Source organism: Desmodus rotundus, chromosome 2 (assembly GCF_022682495.2).
Source record: "Desmodus rotundus isolate HL8 chromosome 2, HLdesRot8A.1, whole genome shotgun sequence".
NCBI lineage: Eukaryota > Metazoa > Chordata > Mammalia > Chiroptera > Phyllostomidae > Desmodus > Desmodus rotundus.
The window spans coordinates 173,155,946-173,181,082 of record NC_071388.1 but is presented as its reverse complement, the minus strand read 5'-3'; the positions used below and the strand labels follow the sequence as shown (position 1 = coordinate 173,181,082).

The 25,137-nt window shown below is 35.1% G+C and overlaps 1 protein-coding gene across 4 annotated transcripts in view; it reads left to right on the top strand.

Moving 5' to 3' along the window:
- Positions 1 to 17,905, top strand: part of MSTN (myostatin) — a 56,676-nt gene extending 38,771 nt beyond the window's left edge. For 3 of the 4 annotated variants that reach the window (XM_053918868.1, XM_053918870.1, XM_053918871.1), the window contains 3 exons: positions 10,733 to 11,435; positions 13,206 to 13,579; positions 15,717 to 17,905. In XM_053918868.1, coding sequence (XP_053774843.1) covers positions 11,063 to 11,435; positions 13,206 to 13,579; positions 15,717 to 16,097 — 1,128 coding nt within the window. In that variant the 5' untranslated portion in view covers positions 10,733 to 11,062 and the 3' untranslated portion in view covers positions 16,098 to 17,905. The remainder of the gene's footprint in view (positions 1 to 10,732; positions 11,436 to 13,205; positions 13,580 to 15,716) is intronic. The other variant, XM_024564280.3, reaches the window with a different exon arrangement.
- Positions 17,906 to 25,137: the final 7,232 nt, after the last annotated feature.

Sequence of the window (25,137 nt, the reverse complement as noted above, 5' to 3'; positions counted from 1 at the left end):
AAAGACAGTTCCATTTTCAGGTTTTTGAGGAAATTCCATACTATTTTTCACAGTGGCTGCACCAGAATGCATTCCCACCAACAGTGCAATAGGGTTAAATTCTTCATAACTTTTTAGTATAAAGATATTCTTAAATAATCAAAAAAGGACAATGATGCCATTGTAGGACATTATTTTTCAAATTTATCTGTATTTTCTAATAATCTTATAATGAACACTATATTTTCTTTCTTTTCTCCCCTTTATTTTTATTGTTGACCTAATACAGATGTTCCCATCTCCCTCCGCCTTTGCCTGACTACACCCATCCCCAGCCACCTCCCCTCTGGTCGTCACCACACCATTGTCTGTGTGTATGAGTAATGCATATGTGTTCTTTGGCTAGTTCCTTCACCTGTTTCCATCCAGCCTATTCATTATTTTGTACATAATGTTTTAATTATTGTTTTGTACACATCCTGCAATACCAATTTTATTTCCTCTTTGGACCAATGGTTGTTTTAAATAATTTTTATATTTCCAAGTAGTGAAGAGGTTGATTTTCATTTTGGTCATTCATTTTAATTTCATTATGCTGCTATCAGAGAATGAGGTCTGGATTATTTCTAATTTTTGGAATTTATTGAGAGATCTTTTTTGTGGGCCAATATATAGTTAATTTGATAAATATTTCCCGAGCTTTTAAAAATACGATTATTTTAGTTAATATATATATTTCATCTATTCTGTCAGTGAAATCTATTTCATCAACCTCATTGTTAAAATATGCCCTTATTAACTTCTGACTGCTTGGTCCACTAAGTGAACTAAAATACACTACTACGGGTGGCTTGGTTGATTGGAGTGTTGTCCCATACACCAAAAGGTTGTGGTTTCGACCCCTGGTCAGGGCACATACCTCAGTTGCAGGTTCCATTTCCTGTCAGGGCACATACCTATGTTGCTGGTTCGATTCCCCCGTAGGAGTGTGTACAGGAGGCAACCTCCCTCATAACAATATTACTCTCTCTCTCCCACTTCCTCTTTGTCTGAAAAAAATCAATGAATATATCCCCAGGTGAGGATTAAAAAATATAATCAACTACTACTTTGTTTTTGATCATTTTTCCTTCTAGTTCTGCAGTTTTTCTCTATGTATCTTTATTATTTTATTATTTAGAGCTTTAATATTTATGAAAGTTATACCCTTGCTGTAGATTCTTTACTGTCATAAAATTTCCCTCTTAGTCGCGTTTTAAATGGTCTGTCTAAAATTCAGTCCTGTCTGTGAATAATGTCATGACCTCAGTTTTCCTTCTGTTAGCATTTGCCTGGCATACCTTTTCCTACTTTTTTCTTTCTCTTTTTTAAATCAGAGCTTTAGGTGTCCCTCCTGTGTACATCATACAGACCCATCCTGTCACCAGTACCCACCCGGTGTGTGTGAGGAGTGGGTCTTACCATCTGCTGCCTAGGAACACGCTGCCTATCAGGCAAGACTCCAAGCAGAGTTCAGCGGAAAGGAAAAAGGAATCTTTTGTTTTAGGCATGCAATTTGAAATAAAGACAGTCAGTTTCCCCTGCAAAACCCATTCCCACGCGTGAGCGGTTCCAAACCCTCCCCCATGGCGGGGTGTCCCCTGTTACAATCCTTCATCTTCAAAGCTTCAATTTATAAATTTTAAATTTTGCAAAGATTTCTAATAGAAACTAATATTAATGATATAAATGTTGTTAGGCACTCCTGGTAGTATCTTTATTAGACGTTGACAATGACTTTAATATTCAACCTTTATTAAGCACTTACTTGTCACCAGACATTGTTCTTGGCACTTTACACTGTTATCTTATTTAGTCCTCACAATTTGACTAATATTCCCACTTCACAAATGAGGAAATGGAGGTTACCTAATTTACTCAAGCCAGAGAGCTTGTGGGGACTACCTGGGCAAAAGTGTTTGTTTATTTATTCAAAGGTTCTGGACAGGGGAGGTTTTATAATCTTGTTTCCAGTCTTCTATTTGTCCTCCACTCCTCAATCTCCATATACACAAATCATTCCAGCAACACCCAGGAAATGGTTTGTCCTATAGTACTCACTCCATAACTTTGACCTTGCTGAAGAGCTGTTTTATAACTATTATCCATTCCTTTCTGGGGGTAAGGCAATGTTTTATATAAATACACTTAATGCCTACCCATAACCAACCAAACGGTGGGTAGTAAGTAAACATTCAATGAAATGAAATTCTAAGTAGCGTCTTCCACAGTTTACCAAGGAAATGTCACCTGTTCTCTTATCAGATTTCTCAGTGAGATTGAGTGGAGATGAAACATATTAGATTTCTTCAAAATGTAAAATTAAGGTAGAAAATTTATATTATAGTAAATTTAAGTTTACTGTATCATGTAAAAATGTCCAATATTTAACACAAACTTTGAGTCTTAATAATGATAATGCCTTACTTATATATTTTATTCAATAAATTTCTATACAAAAGAGAGAAGATACATAAAATTGAATTCACGGTTTAAACTGAAGTCCTTAAGACCTTAAAAAAATTAGCAGAACAGTGATGTAGTTCTTAGAGTTCCCAGCAGGGGCCAGAATGTTCATGTTAAATCTAATTAAATAAAATGTTTTTAATATAATTCAAGATTTTACCTATTTTCAAACCAATAAGAAAGTCAGATTAGACTCTTTATAGTTAAAATTACTAGAAACTACTGACATTAATTTTAAATATCAAGAATGTAAATATATAATTCGAAATACTGAAAATCTAGTTTAACAGAAGTAGTGATGTTTTAATAGCAAAAGACCGAGCCCCAATATCTGAGCAAATGGGCAACCAGATTACATTTAGTCAGCAGATACTAAAACCCCTATACTAATTGCCAACACTGGTCATTGGGGCTTTCAGTTGCCAAGTCAGACCCTGGATTGGGTCCAAGAACAAAGGGCACCACTATGGCATCAACCCAGGAAATTGAGCACTGACCTTATTTGTTAATTTTAGAACATTAAAAAAAAAGTCTTAACCCATATAAAAGAAGTACTTGGTACATCAAAGGTATTTCATGAAAAATGTCTTTGTAAATTAATCATGTAACCTCTTTCTGGGCTTCAGTTTCTCATCTGTTCATGGGTAGATTAGATATAATAATCTTAAAATTCTTATTTCCAAAATTAAACTTTTTCCCTTAGGCAAAAAGCATCCCCCCCCCCCCCCCCCCCCCCCCCCCCGCCCAGACTCCTGGTCTTCAATTCCTTACATAGTATACCTGTCACAAGCCAGGTGCTCAGTAAGAGTTTAAACAACAAATAAATGAATCAATGAAAAAATGAATACATTTTTAAATGGACCTTTCTAGGAATTTAGAAAAGAATTTAGAAACAGATTTCTCTGAAAACCAATCCCCTGTGAATTATGAAAAACAATACTTTAGGCAATTCGGAGGAAATAAGAAAATGTTTTCTGAACACTCTTGGAAAGAACTGAATTCTTATAAGGCTATCACTACTTCCAAACCAAGTAAAGAGGGAGTTATTTTTTTAAAAAAGGGTTTTTAAATTTTAAAATCTGAATCTTTCTTTTTCTTATCTACAGAAACATTCTTTGTATTGAGTCTATAGTTTTCAAAGGTCCCCCAAACAAAAACCTGAAAGTTGCAAGACTGTCTTTGGGGAGTGGTTGTTTACTTTTAACTTTTAAAGTTAAAGTTGTTTACTTGCTTAACTTTTAAGGGTGAAGATCTTAAAACTAAAGCAATGCCTGCCAATTCAATCTATATTGTCATTGCCCTGGAAACAATGTGCTTCTTCTAAAGTAAACCAGAACATCATGAAGCAACTCAGTCGTCAAAAATAATGAAAATGAACTTCTTATTATCCTATTTCTTATTAGTAAATTTAAAAAGTTTCACTTATTTAAATTTTGTGGCGGGGGGCGGTGAAATGTACAGCTGCAGGCAGAAGTTTGTGCTTCTTCATCTAGGGAGTTCGACAATGGTGTGGAAGTTCGGACCAAAAGTAAGAGTGTGGCTGTACCAAGTATGAGGGCCCAACTAAAGACAGATATAGCCTCTATCAGGCAATTTGAAACATTCCTACACGGTATTTCACTGCATGTACATTCAAATAAACAAAAAGAAAATCTAAATCCAGTAAAAGGGGCTGAATTAATGAATCACAGATTTTTTCCAAACACTAGCCACTACCTTTGGGTGAAGGGTGTAAGTAGCTATCCTTCTTTGCTATTGAAAAAAATAAGAGGATTATTTGAGCCAGGTTCTTAAGCTTGAATAATGTAAAGATTTCTTTGAAAGGAAAACCAAATTTTTGAGAACTCCCATAAATAAAAGTCAACCCCTATCACTTTAGTGGCATTGAAGCCAACTTGAGTATAGTAAAAAGTTCACCTGCAAATACTGTTTGTAGACACTGTAAAACATGAAGACATTGACATAGTACCCAGATATAAGGTGGTTATCTGGATGATCCAAATATACCTAAAAAGCTAAGTTTTATGAAATGACTTATGTAACTAAAAGGTGAACATGAGAAGGTAAAGAACTTAGTTTGAGAGAGTAGTCTGAAAAAATAGGTTGACTTCTGGCCCACGTTAGACGGCTACTCAAATAGCTATGCCTTCTTGGGTTAAACAGAGGCGATAAACTTTATCAGTTTCAGGGGAAACCTCCTTGCTGCTGGTCTGAGGGGAAAGCAGGGGGAGAAGGATCACTGAGAAACTTAGTACGTGACAGAGAAAAATACGAAGGAAGAAGACTGTAACACATTTAATCAGTTCACAGTTGTCCCCACTGTGTCAAGGCATATTGTTCTGTCTTTGCCTTGTTTAAACACACACATGTACGTACACACACAGAGCTCTGGTTACCTTTGTTGCTCCCTAAACAGATACGATCTGTGTTGGGGTAAGAGCTCCACTAGCCTTAAACAGTGGTGTCACAGCCAGCATGGTCACTCTCTTTCAACGTTCCTGTTAAGAGCCACACACCATTAAATGCAACAGCTCCACTGGAATGTTAAATGTGCCCAGTGCTCTAGCAGACAAAGACTAGAGGAGGCAAGGACCACCAGTTTCCCCTACCAGTTTGAGTAAGAGGACCAAAAGAAATGCTATGAACCATAGTCAGAGCAAACCAAAAACACACTAGAGTCACTTAGAAAGTCTGCAAATATATACTAATTACACATCTTGGAAAATTAGAAAGTTGATGTTTCTTGTATTTAAGGAGAAATTAATTTACTTACTGGTTCTACTATCCAGTAAACATCCTTCGTCAACCTAATAATGTGGCAAGTATTGGACCAGCAGCTGAAGAGACAAAAAATGCCTTAATGACAAAAAATAATCCCCTACCTTGAAAGAGCTCATAGTCTATTTGAGGGCAGGAAAGATAAGTAAGGAAACAAAAGCAAACATTTGAAATTGTAGTAATAGAGGAGGGCACAATCTATACAATTTTAACACCAAGTCTAGTATCTTTTTTCAATGGAAAAATGAGGAAACCAAATTATGACTTATTTTTACTCTCTGCATTTCAAATGTACAATAAATAAGCTAGACTTCCCACTTTGGAAAGGAAGGAGGAGAGAAATAGCATGTTGAAGTTTTCCTGAGTAAAGTCTACCTCTAACCTTACTAACTGGGACATTATTGTGAGGCATTGCCACAAAGTGCATATTAGTATTTCAAGACCGACTTGAAGAGCAACCACAAGGAATTCCTCAAGACCACAGATCTCAGTCTATACCCTAGAACCGACAAATGTACCAATGTGCTCTAGATAACCTACAACTTGGTATTTTGGTGATTATAATACAATAGTATTTATGTTTCTGTTCTGGAAATAATTATATCTCAGTAAATAAATATACAATATCTCAAAATGACTACTTGATGTCTTGTTAAAAGCAAAGCTATAGGTAATAGGAGGAGGGGACTTTGAGTTATAGGGAAAAATATTCAATTAAAATAGCATAAAAATTATTACTTTGGGGCATGGTTCTCAAAGTGTAGTCCAGGGAATCCCGGGAATAAAGATCCTTTCAGAAAATCTGTGTATTAAAAACTATTTTCATAACAATCCTAAGATTTCTTTTGCTATTCAAATTCCTTCTTATGTGTACAGTGGGATTTTCTGGAGGCTCCACAGTATGTGACCTCATCATTCTCTCAGCAGATAGAATATATGCTTCTTTATGCCTACATCCTAAAATTTCTCGTTTTAACTTATATGTTAAATGTTGATTGATATGACCTACATAAACTAAGCTTTTGAAGATCGTAAATAACTTTAAGAGTATAAAAAATATTGAGACCCAAAAGTTTGAGAATTACTGCCTCAGGCAATAAACCTGAACTGAAGGGCAGACCCCACCGAATTTCCTCATATTTTACTTACATGAAGAAACTGGACTGTAGGTTTCATGAAGACGGTAACTGTTTGTGTCCAGCTCATTGTTTTCTCCTCAGAATGTAGCACAGTGCCAGGCACAGAACAGACATTAGGATGTTTCATAAAATAACAAGTGAATTAATACATACACTTATAAGAGAAGTCTTTGCTAACTGATTTATTCAAGGTCACATAGAATGTCAGCAGCAAAACCAGAACTATATTTCAGGTCTCCTGTCTTCTGTTCCTACACTGTAGTTCCCTCGCTCAAGAATCTTTTTGTTTTTGTTCATTTTGCTTCTATAATCTGTTGAAAGCATGGATAACCAGGCACCATCAATGTGAGATGACTACCTTCTCATGCGGCTATGTGAGTTGAGCACTGCACAGTTTTTCCTGGCCTTAAGCGTCAGCACAGAGTGACACAAAAGTGCAAGGAAATGGCAGGAGTGATCAGTAAAATAAAACTTTCTGGGTTTTTCCCCACAACAGGGTTAAATTTTTTTATGATCCATCCTACTTTAGTTCCTAGTCTCCTCCTCCTTTCTTTGACCACAGCATTAAGCTAGCAAGCCTTCACATTAATGCACCAAATGGTTCCCAGACTGTAAAGAATAAACATTTTTTTTGGAAATATACTGTATACTCTCAAAGTTGTTTTGAAACACCCTCTGGTATTTGCAACAGAGGTGATGGAAATTTGCTTGCTACCTTACTAATAGTTACAGAGATGTTAAGGCTCTTCCAGTACAAAGAAGAAGAGAGGAAAAGACAAACACAAGTCTTGTGAAGAGCTTCACTGGCCACCTAAATCCTAACTCCTGTGGAAACTGCTTTTAAAGATGGCCAACCTAAACAAAGTCAACAGGCATATCAACCAAGCTCTTCCAGTCAACTAACGGATGTCTCCAGCCCTGGCTGGTGTAGGTCTGTGGATTGAGTGTGGGCTGTGAACCAAAGGGTGGCCGGTTCAATTCACAGTCAGGGCACATGCTTGGATTGCAGGCCAGGTCCCCAGTGGAGGCCACGTGAGAGGCACCACACATTGATGTTTCTCTCCTGCTCCTTCTCCCTCCCTTCCTCTCTCTCTGGAAATAAATAAATAAAACCTTTAAAAAAATTTTTAAAAAGGATGTCTCCACTCATGCACAATAATGACACACTGTCCTGTCTCCTTGCTGAAAGCATCCAAAGTTAGGCCCCCCAGCAGTCCAACCACTGTGAAGGTTCCTACAGCTGGTGAACCTAGGGACAGTTGCAATCACTGCCACTGGAAAAATAATGTATGTTCTCAAAATTTCTTCAGCACTTCATTGACTCATTCACTACTGACGTCTAGAGGAGTTGATTCTTATTATTCATGGTAGTTATATTCTGTAAAGTCATTGCCAACACTGAATTAGTGATAACTGAACCACACTGCTCCTAGGGGAAATACAAGGTTAGGTTCCTGTGAGCCCCTGGTCACAGCATGTTTACCAACTAATAAATATAGAACCTTGTTTTATATGAGTTTCTGTGTAAAGAAATCTTATTGTTGATTCATTAACGTAGAACTCAAGGCCAAAAGCACTATATTTCAAGCTTCAACAAAGTTTATCTAACACACATTTTTCCATAATGAATTTTCTTCCTAAGTCATATCACAACTTTCTTTTAAAAAAAAAGTTTGTGCTGAAACATAACATAAATTTGACCATTTAACCATTTTAAAGTGTACTTTTCAGTGGCATTGAGTACATTTACATTGTTGTGCAACCATCAACATCCATCTCCAGAACTTTTTTGATCTTCCGCAATTGAGACTCTATCTGTTAAACTGTGGCTTCCTCACACCCCCACCCTTCCTTCCAGTCCCTGGCAGCCACCATTCTACTTTCCATCTCCACCTTCTTGTGCTTAGGAGCACAGCACTTCAGCACTCTGCTTGGGGACCATTTTATTCATTTATATTTATATTTTTTGTCTTTGTCTGACTTCTTTCACTACTTTTGATTTTATTTTTATTATTTTTTTAAATTTAATTAACTGGGGTGACATTGGTTTGCAAAACAATACAGGTTTCAAGTGTACAATTCAGTAAAGCATCATCTGCATACTACATCGTGCACTGAATTACCCCCCAAAAGGACACAAAATGTGAAAAACATGGTAGTAAATAGACTGCAAAAAGGGCACTTGTTTACAGCCTGAGAGCTGAAACAAGGCAGAGGACTGCCTTGTGTGACCTCATCTGGGAACCTGTGTGTCAGAAGCCTCAAAATTTTCACCACTCTGCACATATGCATGAATGACCACAAATATCACAAATACTAGTTTGGGGGTTAAAAATAAATTTTAGCTAGTGAGCAAATTTGCAAATGTGGAATCCATGAACAAATGAGCATTGACCATACATGGAGATGACAACCATTGTTCTTTCTTCCAAGAAGTAAGAATAAAGAGCTGAAACATGTCCTGTAATCAAGCTGCCTTAGAAAATTTTATTTAACTTAGAGGCCTAGAGAAGTAGCCTATGTGATATAATTGGCAGCTATAATGTGGAGCAGTTCTAGTTCATGTGCAGGATAAGTTTAAGCATAATCTTAAACCCCTCTGCATGAAACAAAAACCAAGCACTCAAGTACCAGTTATCAATCACTTACTATATGACAGGCGCTATATTCAGCAATTTACATGGATTATTAAATTACATTCCCCCAAAACTTTATGAGGACACTGAAGGTTAGCTAATTTACGTATCTCATCCATTATCACATAGTTAGAATTGGCAGTTGAGATTTGAACACAGGTCTGACTCCAGAGCCTTACTGTGAAATGCTAATAAAAAAAGTGTTTTAAAAAGGTTTGACTTCTCATGTTACAATTATTATAACACTAAAAGATTTATGTATTGAAAAATAAATTTACCAAACAAAACTTTATAAGCCTGATTTAATATTGTCCTACAACAAAGAGTATCTGAAATTCTGAAATCCTTCAAGGCATCTGGTTTGTGTCTGGTTTTCCTTAATCTTTAATGATGGGCAAATCTAATGCATTATGTAAGGCCATTTTTTCTCAAGAGATGTAGATACCTCTTAAGAATTTGATGAAAATGCATAAATTTTTCAGGCTACTGAGTTGCATTTTAGCGCACTGAGGCAGTAAATTAGTGTGCAATGTGCAAAAGTGGTAGTGACCTAAAAAATAACTATGAGCCACTGCATTCTCTCGGGGGAAAAAAGTAATAGGTTAACTCTCTTAGGAGTCCATAGCTTTCCAAAAAAGAGTAGGAAGAAGAAATCTGTGGCCTGGAAACAGCTTCTGTTTCTTGCTGGCTATGTTTGTTTAGCTCTTTAATAGTCCATTTGATTAGATCTTGGGGCTCCCAAAGCTAAGGTTGAGAGTTTGATCCCTACAGAGGCCACTTAAATATAGAGAACAAAAAGCTCTATTCTCTGCTCTCAGACCATACCCCAAATCCCTGCCAGGTGTCTGCCCTCTGGTCAAAATAAAAAACTGGCAAAAGGGTGCAAACCTGTTCACAGTTGGGAAACAAACAAACAAAAAAACCACACAAAAATGAACACCCTTTTATTATGGTGCTCCTCCCTTTATGTGTTCTTAATATTCTGATATAATTTATAGAGAACATATACATTTTTTACTTTTACCACTGGAAATTTGAGGAAAATTGTAATAAGTGCTGCATCACCAGTCATAAAATCCACTGTCTTCTTATTCTAAGTTCAGAGAATTTTCTACTGGCTGACATTATCCTCTTGGTAATAAACAATGAAGAAATACATCTTCTGAGCAATATTAGTCTGCAGTTTTAGAATAGGAAATAACAATAATAATTAGTCAAAAATTAAGCACAATTTTTGTACTAATAAAATATTAAATAATTTAAAAATAATTTCATGTGCATCATGATGATTTTCAACATGTACTAAAGATTTAGTCAGGAAAACAAGTTTCTCAAATTATAGCTGAAAGTCTTTTACTAATATTACAATCCTGATTTTTCTTTTCATTGAGATATTCCTGATTTAAATTTATATTTTCCTAATTACACAGGACTAAAAATTCTGTAATATAACAAATAACAAATAATTTTTTACTTCAAATGCTTGCTTAAATAGTATAAAATCATTTTAATTCTTGAGGAAGTAACATCTCAACATTTTAAGCATGCAGTGTAAATTAAGAGTTACAATACTTATTTAAATTATAACTTAAGAGTTTCACATATCAAGATTAATAAGAGTGAACTGTAGTTTACATTACTGTTTATATAGACTTTAATTTTTCAAATGTCACATGTATCTTTCATTATTTGTAGATTTATTTCTTTTATGAAGTACTCAAATGAATCAGCTCACCCTTGACTGTAACAAAATACTGTTTCATGACTTGTGACAGACAGGGTTTTAACCTCTGACAGCGAGATTCATTGTGGAGCAAGAGCCAATCATAGATCCTGACGACACTTGTCTCATCAAAGTTGGAATATAAAAAGCCACTTGGAATACAGTATAAAAGATTCACTGGTGTGGCAAGTTGTCTCTTCGACTGTAGAGGCATTACAATTTTGCTTGGCGTTACTCAAAAGCAAAAGAAAAGTAAAAGAAGGAAATAAGAACAGGGAAGAGATTGTATTGATTTTAAAATCATGCAAAAACTGCAAATCTATGTTTATATTTACCTGTTTATGCTGATTGTCGCTGGTCCAGTGGATCTAAATGAGAACAGCGAGCAAAAAGAAAATGTGGAAAAAGAGGGGCTGTGTAATGCATGCACTTGGAGACAAAACACTAAATCTTCAAGAATAGAAGCCATAAAAATTCAAATCCTCAGTAAACTTCGGCTAGAAACAGCTCCTAACATCAGCAAAGATGCTATAAGACAACTTTTGCCCAAAGCTCCTCCACTCCGGGAACTGATCGATCAGTACGATGTGCAGAGAGATGACAGCAGTGACGGCTCCCTGGAAGATGATGATTACCATGCCACGACGGAAACGATCATTACCATGCCTACAGAGTGTAAGTAGTGCTCTTAGTGTATATCAACAGTTCGGCTTCTGTCCTTCTAGTGTTTATGAGAAACAGATCTACTTTCAGGCTCTTTTAACAAGCTGTTGGCTTTTATGTAAGTAGGAGGGAAAAGAGGTTTCTTTTTTTTTCACGATTTCATGAGCAATATAATAATGAGAGTAATCTCTGAACATGCTTGCAAAAGCATTAATGTTATTTAGTTTAATGTGACAAGTAAACATGCTTATGCTTTGCCAGCTTAATACCACCAGGCAACTTCTGAGGGGTACTAAATGCAATGTTTAAAAATTACATAAAATTCCATAAATGTATCTGATTGCTTGAAATATGCATTTGTAGTAACAAGTCTTTTTCACTAAGAATAGAGAAAGGAAGAAATCTGTAGATGTTTAAGTCCATTTGAGCATTTGCTGAACACCTAGAATGACTTGTTATTCAAAACCACTTCTCACATTTTTTATGTTCTTTACAAATTAAAATACTTAATTTTGAAAGCTACTACACTGGAGAATATGAAAAACTATTTTTAAAAAATATAATGTATTAAGAACAGCAATGATGAAGCAAAAATAGCATAATGATTATCATGAGCTAATTATCAGAAATGCCTAAGAAATAAGCATTTTAATTGAGTACGTTATGGCTCACAAACCTACTTAAACCTTGACCATGGTACTATTGCTGTAAGTACCCAGTGTGTACGTTCCCAGGAAGGCACATTGCTTAGGGACTTTCTAAAATATTACTCAGTTCTTTATGGGAGGGAGGACTATTACCTGTAGTATCGACATTGCTTCTGAAAGAGACTGCATTTCATACAATTCCTCCTGCAGTCAGTTCAAAACTCTAGTCAAAGAAAGGGAGGAAGACAGGAACATTAAGTGAGAAAGCAGGACAGGAAAGATTTTGTGTCATGTGTCTGTGCTCTTGCTGTATACAGTGCTTCATAACTGTAAACTGCACTCAAATTGTTTCAAAATATTATTTCCTTTATTAACTAATCTGGATATAATGCAACAAATAATTTTCCTTTAAGTCTCTGTTATCAGATAGTCCTGGAATAGCTTTGCTTTATTTATAAACAATGTTGGAAAAACAAGAGGAAAGAAATTTTTCAGTGCTTCTGCTTACACTGACAGCCTGGCACTAAAGACATACTTTCTAACTTTGGAATTTAACATTTCAATTTCGGTGCTAATTACCTGCTTAGTTTTGACCCCTTAAAAGGCTATTCTAGAGCCCAAACATACAGATGTACTATATTTTCTACTGATTCCCCAGGCTCAGTTAGTTGTTCAGTGTGTCTTGTCCCCAGGTAATTCAGGCCTGGGGGAAGGGTTCCTTCTTCCAGACTGATTGGTACAGCTGCTCAGTAAGTGTAACTACTCAGATTCCCAAAGAATTCTAAGTGGATGTTCCTCCACGGTGTCTCTTGTTCTCTCTAATCATCATCATTTTAAAATTTCATCCACTGTTCATTCCTTCATAGATTTTTCCTTCATCCACAGTTCTTTGGAAAGTGAATAGATGCCCCATAAACAGCTAAAAAAACACATATCTTAAAAATTCTGAAAAGCTAGAGTAATTATTTTCTTTGATATTTTTCTGAGTTATGAAAGAAATTCTACATGGTTTTTAATTTTAAAAGATTATATATTCATTAATCCAACAGAAAACATACTCTCCAGTTACTATGCAGGGGTTTGTTCATTTTATATGAGAAATAATTTCAATAACTCTTCTCTGATTCATTTATAGCTGATCTTCTAATGCAAGTGGAAGGAAAACCCAAATGTTGTTTCTTTAAATTTAGCTCTAAAATACAATTCAATAAAGTAGTAAAGGCCCAACTGTGGATTTATCTGAGACCCGTCCAGACTCCTACAACAGTATTTGTGCAAATCCTGAGACTCATCAAACCCATGAAAGACGGTACAAGGTATACTGGAATCCGATCTCTGAAACTCGACATGAACCCAGGCACTGGTATTTGGCAGAGCATTGATGTGAAGACAGTGTTGCAAAATTGGCTCAAACAACCTGAATCCAACTTAGGCATTGAAATCAAGGCTTTAGATGAGAATGGTCATGATCTTGCTGTAACCTTCCCAGGACCAGGAGAAGATGGGCTGGTAAGTGATAAGTGAAAATAACATTCTAACAACCTTGTTATGTTTTCATCATAATGTGAATGAGTAATAGTGAAAATAGCTACCAAATTCCTATGCTCATAAGCCAGACGAGGGTATCTTACCCCAATGACAGCCCAGTATCCAATAAAAGTAGGTATCTAATTTCATATTCTATGAAACATCCTCTTGATACTTTTACTTTGCATGATGATTTTTAAAAGTTATTCCATAGTCCTTCTTAGGTAGCTCTCTTGGATTGGGAATGGGAATTGGGAATGGATATGCTACATAACTATATGAATAAAAACATGAAATCTTCATAGTTGATTCTACTGTATATATAAGAAATTAAAACTAGCCCCCCCAGAAGAGCATAATGTATTGAATTTTTTTTTGCTTCATAAAGCAGAAAAAAAGAATCTATAAAAGTAATAACTAAAATAAATGCTTTTATTTATAGTAATTAAGTATAATATGTTTAGGCTTATATTTTATTAAACATACTATATTTAAGGTCCTTAATGATAAATATATGCATTATTTTGTAGGCTATTAATTCACTGATGTATATGTAGATTACTTTGTGAATTATACTAATAAAATGTTATGCTCAGGCTAGTTAATTGTGCTGCTTAGCTTATTTGAGCTGTCTTATCATTCAAAAGCAAACATTCAAGAGTTTACTTAGGCAATGCCAACTAATTTAATTACAGGCCAAGCAGATGATAATACCTTATATATTATAAAAGTAATGAAAATAACTTTAAAACCTAGTATAAATTTAGAGTTACTTTTCTTGCTTACCTATGCTTGTGTTTATTTATGATTTCAAAAACTTATTTAATGCAACCATATTTTTTACTTCCACCTATTGACATAATTTAAAACAAAAGAATACCTGTAAGCAATAAATGTTATCTTTTCAGTGTTCTTACTAAGTGTACTGTCAGGTCTACTTTAATGAAAACATTCTTTAAGAGATTATACAGTTTTCCAAATGATCTCTTTTTCTTTAAATATGCTATATAAAATGTTTTGGACTCTCAAAATAATGTTACTGCTTTTATAATGCTAAAAAACAATGAATACTTGGTCTATTTTGATTCTGGTATAGGATAAAAACTGCTATTAATTTAAGAAAGTATTCTTTTTTATGGGTAGCATTTTAATGATCAAAGTGGGTAATGTGATAGGTTTTAATTATTATTAAACAGGTGATCAATATGACATATTCCTCAGAATTTTTCATGTAAAAGGAAAAAAGTCTCAAATGCATGAAAAGATTGGAGCAAGGGAAGGATTAGAAAATTACTGTTTAAATATCTGAGTAGAAACATCTTTCAGTGAAAGAATAAAGGAAATATTGTATCATTTTCTGAATTTGTCCCTCCCTCTCTTCAAGTTTCTCTTTCCAACCCACTATACGTACCACCACCTTCATCACCCTACCTTCCTTTTTCCCATTATAATGCATACAGTGCTGGGAAGTAACTGTGTTGTTCTGGCTTTAAAACCCAAGTTTTCCTGAGTGGAGGATGGATGAGTATACCTGTCTCTCCAGGAGTCGTCGGACATATTTAGCCAACATATTTGATCAACAAGAGGGAAGACAGGGAGTAACTTAAACTCTTCCCTCTCTTCTTCTCTTTCTTCTCATAAATATTCTATAAATACTTTCAGAGCATCTATGATATACCACAAGGAAATTGGTATTGCTGCTGTATACATTTGAGCTATAAGGGAAGAATCAATCCTAGTGTAAATTAAAATTTTTTAATGCTGTGACTTTTAAAAATAATGTGGTATAGCCTTGGCTAGTGTGGTACAGTTTGCTGGAGGCTCGCTGGTTTGATCCCCAGTGAGGGTACATGCCTGGGCTGCAGGTTTGATCCCTGGTCAGCGTGTGTACTACAGGCAACCAATTGATGTTTATCTCTCACATTGATGTTTCTCTTTCTCTCTCTCTCCCCCATCCCTCTTCCTCTTTCTCCCTAAAATCAATAAAAAAATTAAAAATCTTAAAACAATAAATGTGGTATAAACAAAATAATTAGTTTTTCTTTAATAATGAGTTCTTGAGATAGGAAAATGTTCAGGATCTATGCATATTACTGATCACTCTTTCTTTTTCACATAGAATCCATTTTTAGAAATCAAGGTAACAGACACACCAAAAAGATCCAGAAGAGATTTTGGACTTGACTGTGATGAGCACTCAACGGAATCTCGATGCTGTCGTTACCCTCTAACTGTGGATTTTGAAGCATTTGGATGGGATTGGATTATTGCACCCAAAAGATACAAGGCCAATTACTGCTCTGGAGAGTGTGAATTTGTATTTTTACAAAAATATCCTCATACTCATCTTGTACACCAAGCAAACCCCAGAGGTTCAGCAGGCCCCTGCTGCACTCCCACAAAGATGTCTCCAATTAATATGCTATATTTTAATGGCAAAGAACAAATAATATATGGGAAAATTCCAGCCATGGTAGTAGATCGCTGTGGGTGCTCATGAAATTTATATTTGGTTCATAACTTCCTAAAACATGGAAGGCCTTCCCCACAACAATGTTGAAACTGTGAAATTATGTACCACAGGCTACAAGCCTATAGTATGCTATAGTCATTTAAGCATAAGTTACAGTCTATAAACTAAAAGAGAGAATATATGCAATGGTTGGCATTTAACCATCAAAGTAAATCATACAATAAAAAGCTTTATGATTTCCAGAGCTTTTGGAGGAGATAAAATTACACTTATGTTCATATCTATATATATTACAACATATGCAGGTATATGAAAGCAATTCTCCTTGTATTCTAGTGAATTAAAGGAGTATGCTTTAAAGTCTATTTCTTTAGAGTTTCATTTAGTATCTACAGAAAAATCTATATATAGTATTGGTAAAATGCAGGATTGTTATATACCATCATTTGAATCATCCTTATACACTTGAATTTATATTGTATGATAGCATACTTGGTAAGATGAAATTCCACAAAAATAGGGATGGCACACAATATGCAAGTTCCCATTCCTATTATAATTGGTACAGTACATTAACAATCCATGCCAATGGTGCTAATACAATATGCTGAATGGTTGATGTTATCAGGTTTATCAAGTAAAAACATTCAGTAGGATAGTAATTTCTTCCTTTCTTCAGGTGCACTTTCATACACCTCTAAATGGGGAATGGATTTTCTTTAATAAAAGAAGAATCATTTTTGTAGCATACTTGGAGAAACTGATTTATCTTAAAAGGTAGACAAAAAGTATTCATTTTCATCAAAATTTCAAAATGACAAAAATTAAAAAATTATAGCCTTTGCAACACTGCAGTTTTTATAAAATAATGAAAATGACAGATTCTATCAATATCATAGAAAAAGACTTTGAAACAATTGCATTTATATAATATGTATACTTTTTTTGTAAATAAATGTCTCCTTTTTTATTTACTTTGGTATATTTTTACAGTAAGGACATTTCAAATTAAGTATTAAGGCACAAAGACGTCTTATATGACAGAAAAGCAACTGCTTATATTTCAGAGCAAATTAGCAGATAAAATAGTGTTCTTAAAACTCCATATGCTAATGGTTAGATGGTTATATTACAATCATTTTATATTTTTTTACATTATTAACATTCACTTATGGATTGATGATGGCTGTATAATGTGAATGTGAAATTTCAATGGTTTACTGTCATTGTATTCAAATCTCAACGTTCCATTATTAATACTTATAAGTATTATTAAGCATACCAAAATGATTTCACTCTATTATCTGAAATACAGAGTAATAAACTGATGATATCTTAACAAGAACTGTTAATTTTATTTTGTAATGCAATAATGAATATATTTCTGCATATATTTACTTCTGTTCTGTAAATTAGGATTTTGTTTAATCAAATTCATTGTACTTATGATTAAGTGAAATTATTTCTTATGTGTAATGTGTAGAAACCATATAAATTATATTAAAGTGTTTTCACCTTTTTTTGAAAGACACAACAGTTTTATGCTATGAAGGTTAATTCTGGATTTCTGATTTTTACTTTTAAATTATTATGGTTCAGCATAAAGATTTGGTTTGGGAATTTTGGGTCTGCTGCTCTAGTTCTCATAAGTGAAATTCTTGTTAATTTGGTCCTACTCAAGTTGCTTTCCACATACAAAAGCAAGAACTACTTTTATCTGTTTCATTTCTCTTTATCTTGACCTGAAAACTATTTATATGTTTTCATAGGTTCAATTTCCAAGTGATTGCAGTTGGCAAGGATATATGGTCCTAGAGTTACAAGTTCTGCTGAAGCCACAGGGACACAGGGGAGCTGCATCTTTTTTCTAGCACTTAACGATACTGTCAAATTTATCTGAGGTTTGTGGGCATCAATTTTCAAACTGAATTGAAAAAATAATTATAAAGTACCAACAAATCCGTACCTGCAACATTGTACATAAATCTTTTTGAAGTGAACTCTCTTCTCCACCCTTCATCAGTTTAGTAACATAGCTGTAAAGCAGTTACAAGTGTTTAAAGTTCCATCTAGTTCATGGTTCCTAAATACATAATTTATCATTAATATAAATGTGATTTTTGACTATCAATGATATTACAACAATGTCCACTCATACAAGGTATAGTTCTTTTCCTACTTTTAATACTGCCCTATTTCACATTGATAGGGCTGGACCGGTAAGCAGGCTGCCCCTGTGGGGGAAGGATACAACTGGTGCTGGGGTGAGGCCGCTTGCAGTTGCACATACTGGAACTTACTTTCCTCCAGAACCATGAATATACATAACCCCAAACTCTAGGTCACTGGGTCCATTAACATGCCTTAGGGTTTGGAGTACAAATAACTGGAGACCTTGACCTCTATGGTGGGGAGTGTGAGGAAGGAACACCTCCGTTTCCAAGGACCCACTCCCCAATCTTTATAGTCACCTTTATCATAGGGCTCCAGGATCACATTACCCATTTTATGATGTGGTAGCCTTCTTTTGAAACCAATATGACCGTGAAAGGAAGTGTCAAGACCAATATCTTTTGTGACAGGACAATTAGACTCTAATGGGAAATCTATAGTAGTGTGTGATTAAAACTACTACTTTATTGGGTATGAGGATACAAAATTAAAATAATACTTAGAATTAGTTTTCAAAGTACCTTCACATTAATGATATAATATTACCTCCATAATACAGAAAGTTAAGTATTATTACTACACCCATTTCATAGAGGGAATTGAGGCTAAAAGAAATTAGTCAATACAATAGCCAAGATCTGGAAGTAGCCCAAGTGCCCATCACTAGATGAGTGGATAGAACAACTATGGGACATTTACACAGTGTAATACTATTTGGCCATAAAAGTAGAAAATGTTATCCTTTGCAACAGCATGGATGGACCTGGAGAACATTATGCTAAGTGAAATAAGCCAGTTAGAGAAAGATAAGCACCATATGATTTTACTCATATGTGCAATCTAATGAACAACTGAATTAACAAACAAAATAGAGACAGACTCATAGATAGAGAGCAGGCTGACAGCTCTGGGCAGGGGAAGCAGGTTGGAGGGTTGGAAGGATCAAGCAAAAATGGAAAAGAACTGAGAGACATGGACAACAGTGTGGTGATTGAAGGGGTGGGGTGTAGAGGGGAGGGTGGAGGTAGAAGAGGGTATATAGTAGATAAATGGTAATGCAAAAAAACCCCAATAAAAATGAACTATTAAAAAAAAGAAATTCTCACTTGGAAAAAATCATATTTACCACGTAAATATAGCATTTATATGTATATATAAGAAATACAAATCTATAAAATATACCTCAATTAAAAACAGAAATATAAATCAATGTTATACTTGTTTGATCATTCATTCCAATAGTACTTGTTAAAAATGTAGCATGATTAAAAATCCATTTAAAATAATAAATGATTACTTTTTAAAAGTAAAAAAATAGTACCCCATAATATAACTAATAAATTAAACCATAGGCTAAAATATAATATGCAAGTCAGGACTTGCCTGGCATATGACATGTAGTGTTGAAATTTCATTTCCATGGTCATTCAGTTCCAGTTTACACACTGCGAAACATATCAAAGTAAACTATACGAATTTTGGTCATTCTTGAGTAAGATGTCAAGCAATGAAAAATGGTACTAAATTTAGTTCATTCATGTCTGGATGGAATTTTACAGAGGAAGCCTTTGGAAAATGAATACATTTTCTTAGGTAGCATGCAGAGTTAATAGCAAGACAATCTTTGTTGCCATTTAAAACACAAGATAGAGGGAATATTTGCATAGCTTTTTCTAGATTAAATATCAAATAGCTAGATGATAGTACATCCTGTCAAAACCACAGGACGTTCAAGAACATAAGATTTTACATATGAAGTAGTCCATTTTATTTGACAGACATATGTATATGTAATAATAACATACAACTGTCTAATAATCTATTATAAAGGTTGAATATTTTATTCTGGCTATGATATAACCTTATACAAAATATTCCTGATATAGAAATACATACTCTGGCAATGAAACAAAGACATACATATTTAGTTTTAGTTTATCCCAGTTTTGGATTACTGTAAAGCAGAAAAAATTGAATACTATATTGTTATTATTCCTGCTTCATAATAAAGGTGATGTTTTTTATAAAACACACGCATATATTTTACTTTATTTAAAAATTGACCTTAATAAAATATTCTTTTATTTTACATATGCATACAGGCAAAACACTATTCACTAGAATTAGCTTTTAGAAATCTAAAACATATTCCCTGATTCCAATCCTGAGATTTGTTCGAAAGTCCTCCTGGGAAGGGACAACAGATAAATTTAATTCAATTAAATCTTAAAGGTTACTTTAAACCAAAAATGTAAACCTGCTAACTCACCTCTTTGTTTTCCTAACTATACAAGTTTATTCTATTATGAAAATGTTTTCTCTGTAAGTGTTATGTTCTCTCTTTTCCTAATGCCTTATGAAGGACACTATTCAGAACAAAATTTGATTATGCGGTTTTGGCCATGGATCCTCTACAGGACTTTCCCAGATCTGCTCCCACGGACACTAACTCTGACTGAGAAGCCAAACGTCTCTTGGCTCAATTCCCACGGAACTCAGAATTCTGGCATTACCTCTCCACTATGCAAAAACAAAACATGTCAATATAAGAACCTTTGCCTACATCGTGACATTGAATCCTCATAGTGCTGAGAAAGAATTCCAAAAGTGAAAATCAAGCATAAAACACCAATTAACTGAGCACACTAAAGTGACTGTGGGAGAAAATCCAAATTGTTAAATGGAAACAATCAGGCAGTCATTGAGGCAACTGCTTGGCCTCAAGCTCCAAGAATGTCTTCCTGAAAAGCTGCATACTTCTCAGCAACTCAAGTAATGGCATGAGTTATGTGGCCGCCTGCACCATTCTAAGTAAAGGATTCTACAGCGGAACTTCAGGTCATCTTGAGCTCTGAACCAGGACAGGTGCCATGGGATAGAAATTACAGCAAAAAAGAGCAGATAAAGGTAGTCCTCTCTCCTTGCAGATATTATCTTACAGCCAGTAATATTGTCCCGAAGTCTAGAATATATATCAGAACCTATGTCTTATAGTGAATTTAAATTCCTTATAGCTAGAATCAGACAGAATTCCAAGAAAGTTGCTAGGTTCCCACCTACCCTTAGTCGGGATGCATCCCTATAACTAAAGCAAATTGCACCAGCTCTGACTGGGTGGCTCAGTTGGTTGGAACATCATCCTGTGCACCAAAAGATTGTAGGTTCAAAACCTGGTCAGGGCACATACCTAGGTTGCAGGTTTGATCCCCAGTCAGAGTGCATGTGGGAGGCAAACAACCAGTGTTTCTCTCTCTCAACTCAATAAACATATCCTTGGGTGAGGATTAAAATACATAAATAAAACAAGTTGCACCAAGTGGGAGCCTCCTGGGAGAAACAGCCCTGCAACTGCAATGGAAATGAAATTAAAGTTGTGATACGATGCCATTTTTCACGTGTTAGGCTAGAAATAAGAATGATGCAGGTGTGGGAAAATAGGCAATTTCATATGTTGTTAATGGAAATATAAAGTGGTACAACCTCTACAAAGTACAAATTGGTGATATCCATTAAAATAAAGAATCATATCCTTTGACTCTGCAGAGGGGATTCCACACACACACACACACACAATATGGTTCCCTTCCTTCAGTTTACGTAGACATTACCATGTAAACTGGGGCAGCTATCTTATAATCATAAAGGGAGACAGCCTGAGGACCAAGCAAACACAATGAGGCTGACAGAGTGAGAGGTAGAAAGACCGTCTCCATTGATATTGTTTAGCTGATCATACTGTGCCTAGAACTGTCTTACATCTGGACTTAGATGACTTAATAAAATTTTCTACTGTTTAAGCCATATTTGAATTGGGGTTTCTGTTATTTACAGCTGAAAATGTTCTAAATAAATAAAAATGAATACAGTGTGCACACACATATGTGTGCATCAGTACACACACCTATATCTTTGTATTTAAATATACTATTACTAAATCTATCATAATCAATGTAACCATTCTCTATTGTTGGAATGTATATTATTTCTAGTTTTTAAAAGGGGTAACGTGATTTTACATAAATGTTTTCTTTGGGTAAAATTTTAGAAGTAAATCGTTTTATAGAAATTTTAAGGATCTTGTTAAATATTGGAAGGTAACTAATCAGGGCCTCTCTACAGGCGATGTATAGAGTATTCCTTTCTGATCACCCTACTAATAACACCAGGTATTAATATAAAAATTTAATGCATTTGTAGATGAAAGGATAACATGTAATGTAAATTTATTATTAGTGAGAGTTAACACTGATTTATTAAAAGATTATGCATTTTCAGGAGGTACTTATCAAATCAACAGTCAGAAAAAATAGATGGCAAGTAGTTAGCTTTTAAGTTCAAGAGGTTCAGGTATGAAATATAAAGAATTAATAAATAGAATGAGTCATATAAAAACCTTATGAGTTAGTTATGGGAGTGAATTTAATGGGAACAGATAAGCATAAAATGTTGGTCTTTTTTTGTGCCCTATCTTATAGGCTAAGCTGGACATAAGGAGGTAGAGACATTACAATCCTCCTTTAAGTTTGGAGATTTGAGAATAGAGGGATATTGTGCACTATTTTCTGGGCAAGGTCCAGGGAAATGAGCATCGTCAGAGCAGTCCACTGACATCATGGTGTTGCATCCATAAAATAGAAATGGTGACATAGCATGAGGAGGCTTTTGGTAAAAGCTGATGTCAGTTTTGCAACAGTTAAACCTTTTATTTTTTTTTACATCTGAGCCAATGACTGAAAAATTGTACTACTACATTTGTATTTGTATTTCTCCCATTATGTATGCACCTGTCTTAGTCACTTATTAGTCATGAGCATCTCTGAACCTCAATTCCTCATTTTAAAACAGAAATAACAGGATTTCAGGAACAACTATAAAGGACACATGGACAAAACCAAGGTGGGGTGGAATCAGGGGAGGGAGGTGGGATGTCTGGGATGATGGGGAGTGGTGAGGGGAAAATGCAGACAACTGTACTTTAACAACAATAAAATAAAAACAAAAAAATAAAATTCTGTGGCACACCAAAAAAATGGAGATAATAATATCTGTATAATGTCTGTTTATCTTGCAAGTAAATGCTTCTTGTCCAAGATACTGTAAGTGGTTTATTCCTTGCTGACCAGGATATACAAGGGCCCAGCACACTATCAAGCAATATACTTGGTTACTAGATATAGTATACCAATACAATGTGTGTGGTGTCAATAAGTATACAGCCAAATTCTAGCCTCTGGCACAAACTTTGCCCTGACACGGCACTATTCTATTTGGCCAGTACCAGGAATTGGTCAAACATCTGGTAAGGCAAGGTGGGGGTCACTGTTGAGTTTGCCCACCTCTGTCAGCACAGGAGAGAACCCTGCTGGCACTGCAGTTGCAGGGCTCTTTGAAAGACATTAGTCTTTCCACACGTAAGGGTCATCTGCACTTCCTTTTCCATGGACTGTTTACTTTTATCCTTTGCTCATTTTTTCTACTAGGTCATTAGTATTTTAACAAACTATAGAAATCATCCCTGAAAGTATAGTCTTGGGGTTGTTAGTATTTTAAAAAAATACCTACGTATTTTAAAAATTAGTTACAACTATTTCTTACCAGATTTTCATTTGTATTTTGATTTTGTGATTTCTTGGGGTTTTTTTTAATGCAGAATTTAAAATATTTGTATAATGTCATATATTTTAGTATTTTTTATAGCTTCCAATTTTTTTGTCATACTTGGAAAGGCCTTTTCCATTTAAAATGTATCTTGTATTTTCTTCTAATGGTCTTATGGTTTATTATTTCCTTCTAAATCTTTTATATCAATCTCAACTCTATTTTGTCATAAATGTGGAATAGGAATCCAACAATAGGATGACAACAGGGTTCTTTTCTGTCCACTCAGAAATAACCGGCTGCAGCCCTACACATATTTGCCCATATATTCCATTAAAAATTTTGTCTGCTATTGTCATATTTTAGTTACTGCTCACTTTAGTTGTGGGATATTTAGCGCACAATAATCAAGTCCTTCCAGCAAATAGTCCCTCACCTCTACTGAAGCCAAGATCCCTTTCTCCCACAACTCCAGAGGAAAAAAATTACACAGCCTTCCTTCTCCAAAGTCGCAAAGCTTCTCAGTCATGCTAGCCAATGTATCGTCCAGCCTCCCACAGGAATAATGTTTTCTCCCCACTGTTACCGGAAGAGGAGGGCATGAAGTAATTCGGAATGTCTCTGATACTTTCCCCTGACATAATACATCAACTCTATTCATATTTGTGTGATAGCCTTTTGGATTTTACCCATTCACTGAGTTCTAGATATTACTGCAGAAACTGTGGAGAGAGGAGATGAGAGGAGTAAGTCATGGTTCTCACTCAAGAAAGTCATAGCCTATTAAGAATAGAAAAGCAAATGGTCCACTTTAATAAAGTGGGACAAATGGTTCACACAGGGTCCTGTGGGAGAAGATAGGAAAGTCACCTCAACCATAGTGGGTGATCACCGAAGACTTAAAGGAAGATGTTACATTAGCAATGGCTTTAATAATAATACTAAAAAAGATGTGATGAATAAGTGAGGAGGAAGAATAAATGAGGAAGAAGAAGGAAGAAGGGCATTGCACTCCTTCCCCCCAAACACACACACACACGTGAACACAGGCATGAAAGAGCAGGAGCCCTCCACGTCCTGTGAGCAGTCAGAATGGTTGGCCTTGGGCAGTGACAAGCAATGAGGCTACAGGGGTAGACTGAACCAGGGCGTGCCTTGTATGTCTTCCTAAGAAGCTTGTACTTGATATTGTCAGTGATGAGAGCTAATGAAACATTTTAAGCAGGGAACAATATAGTTAGATGTAAACGTTTTTTAAAAACCCTCTTTCAGTAAGGTATTTTAACTTTTTTTATAC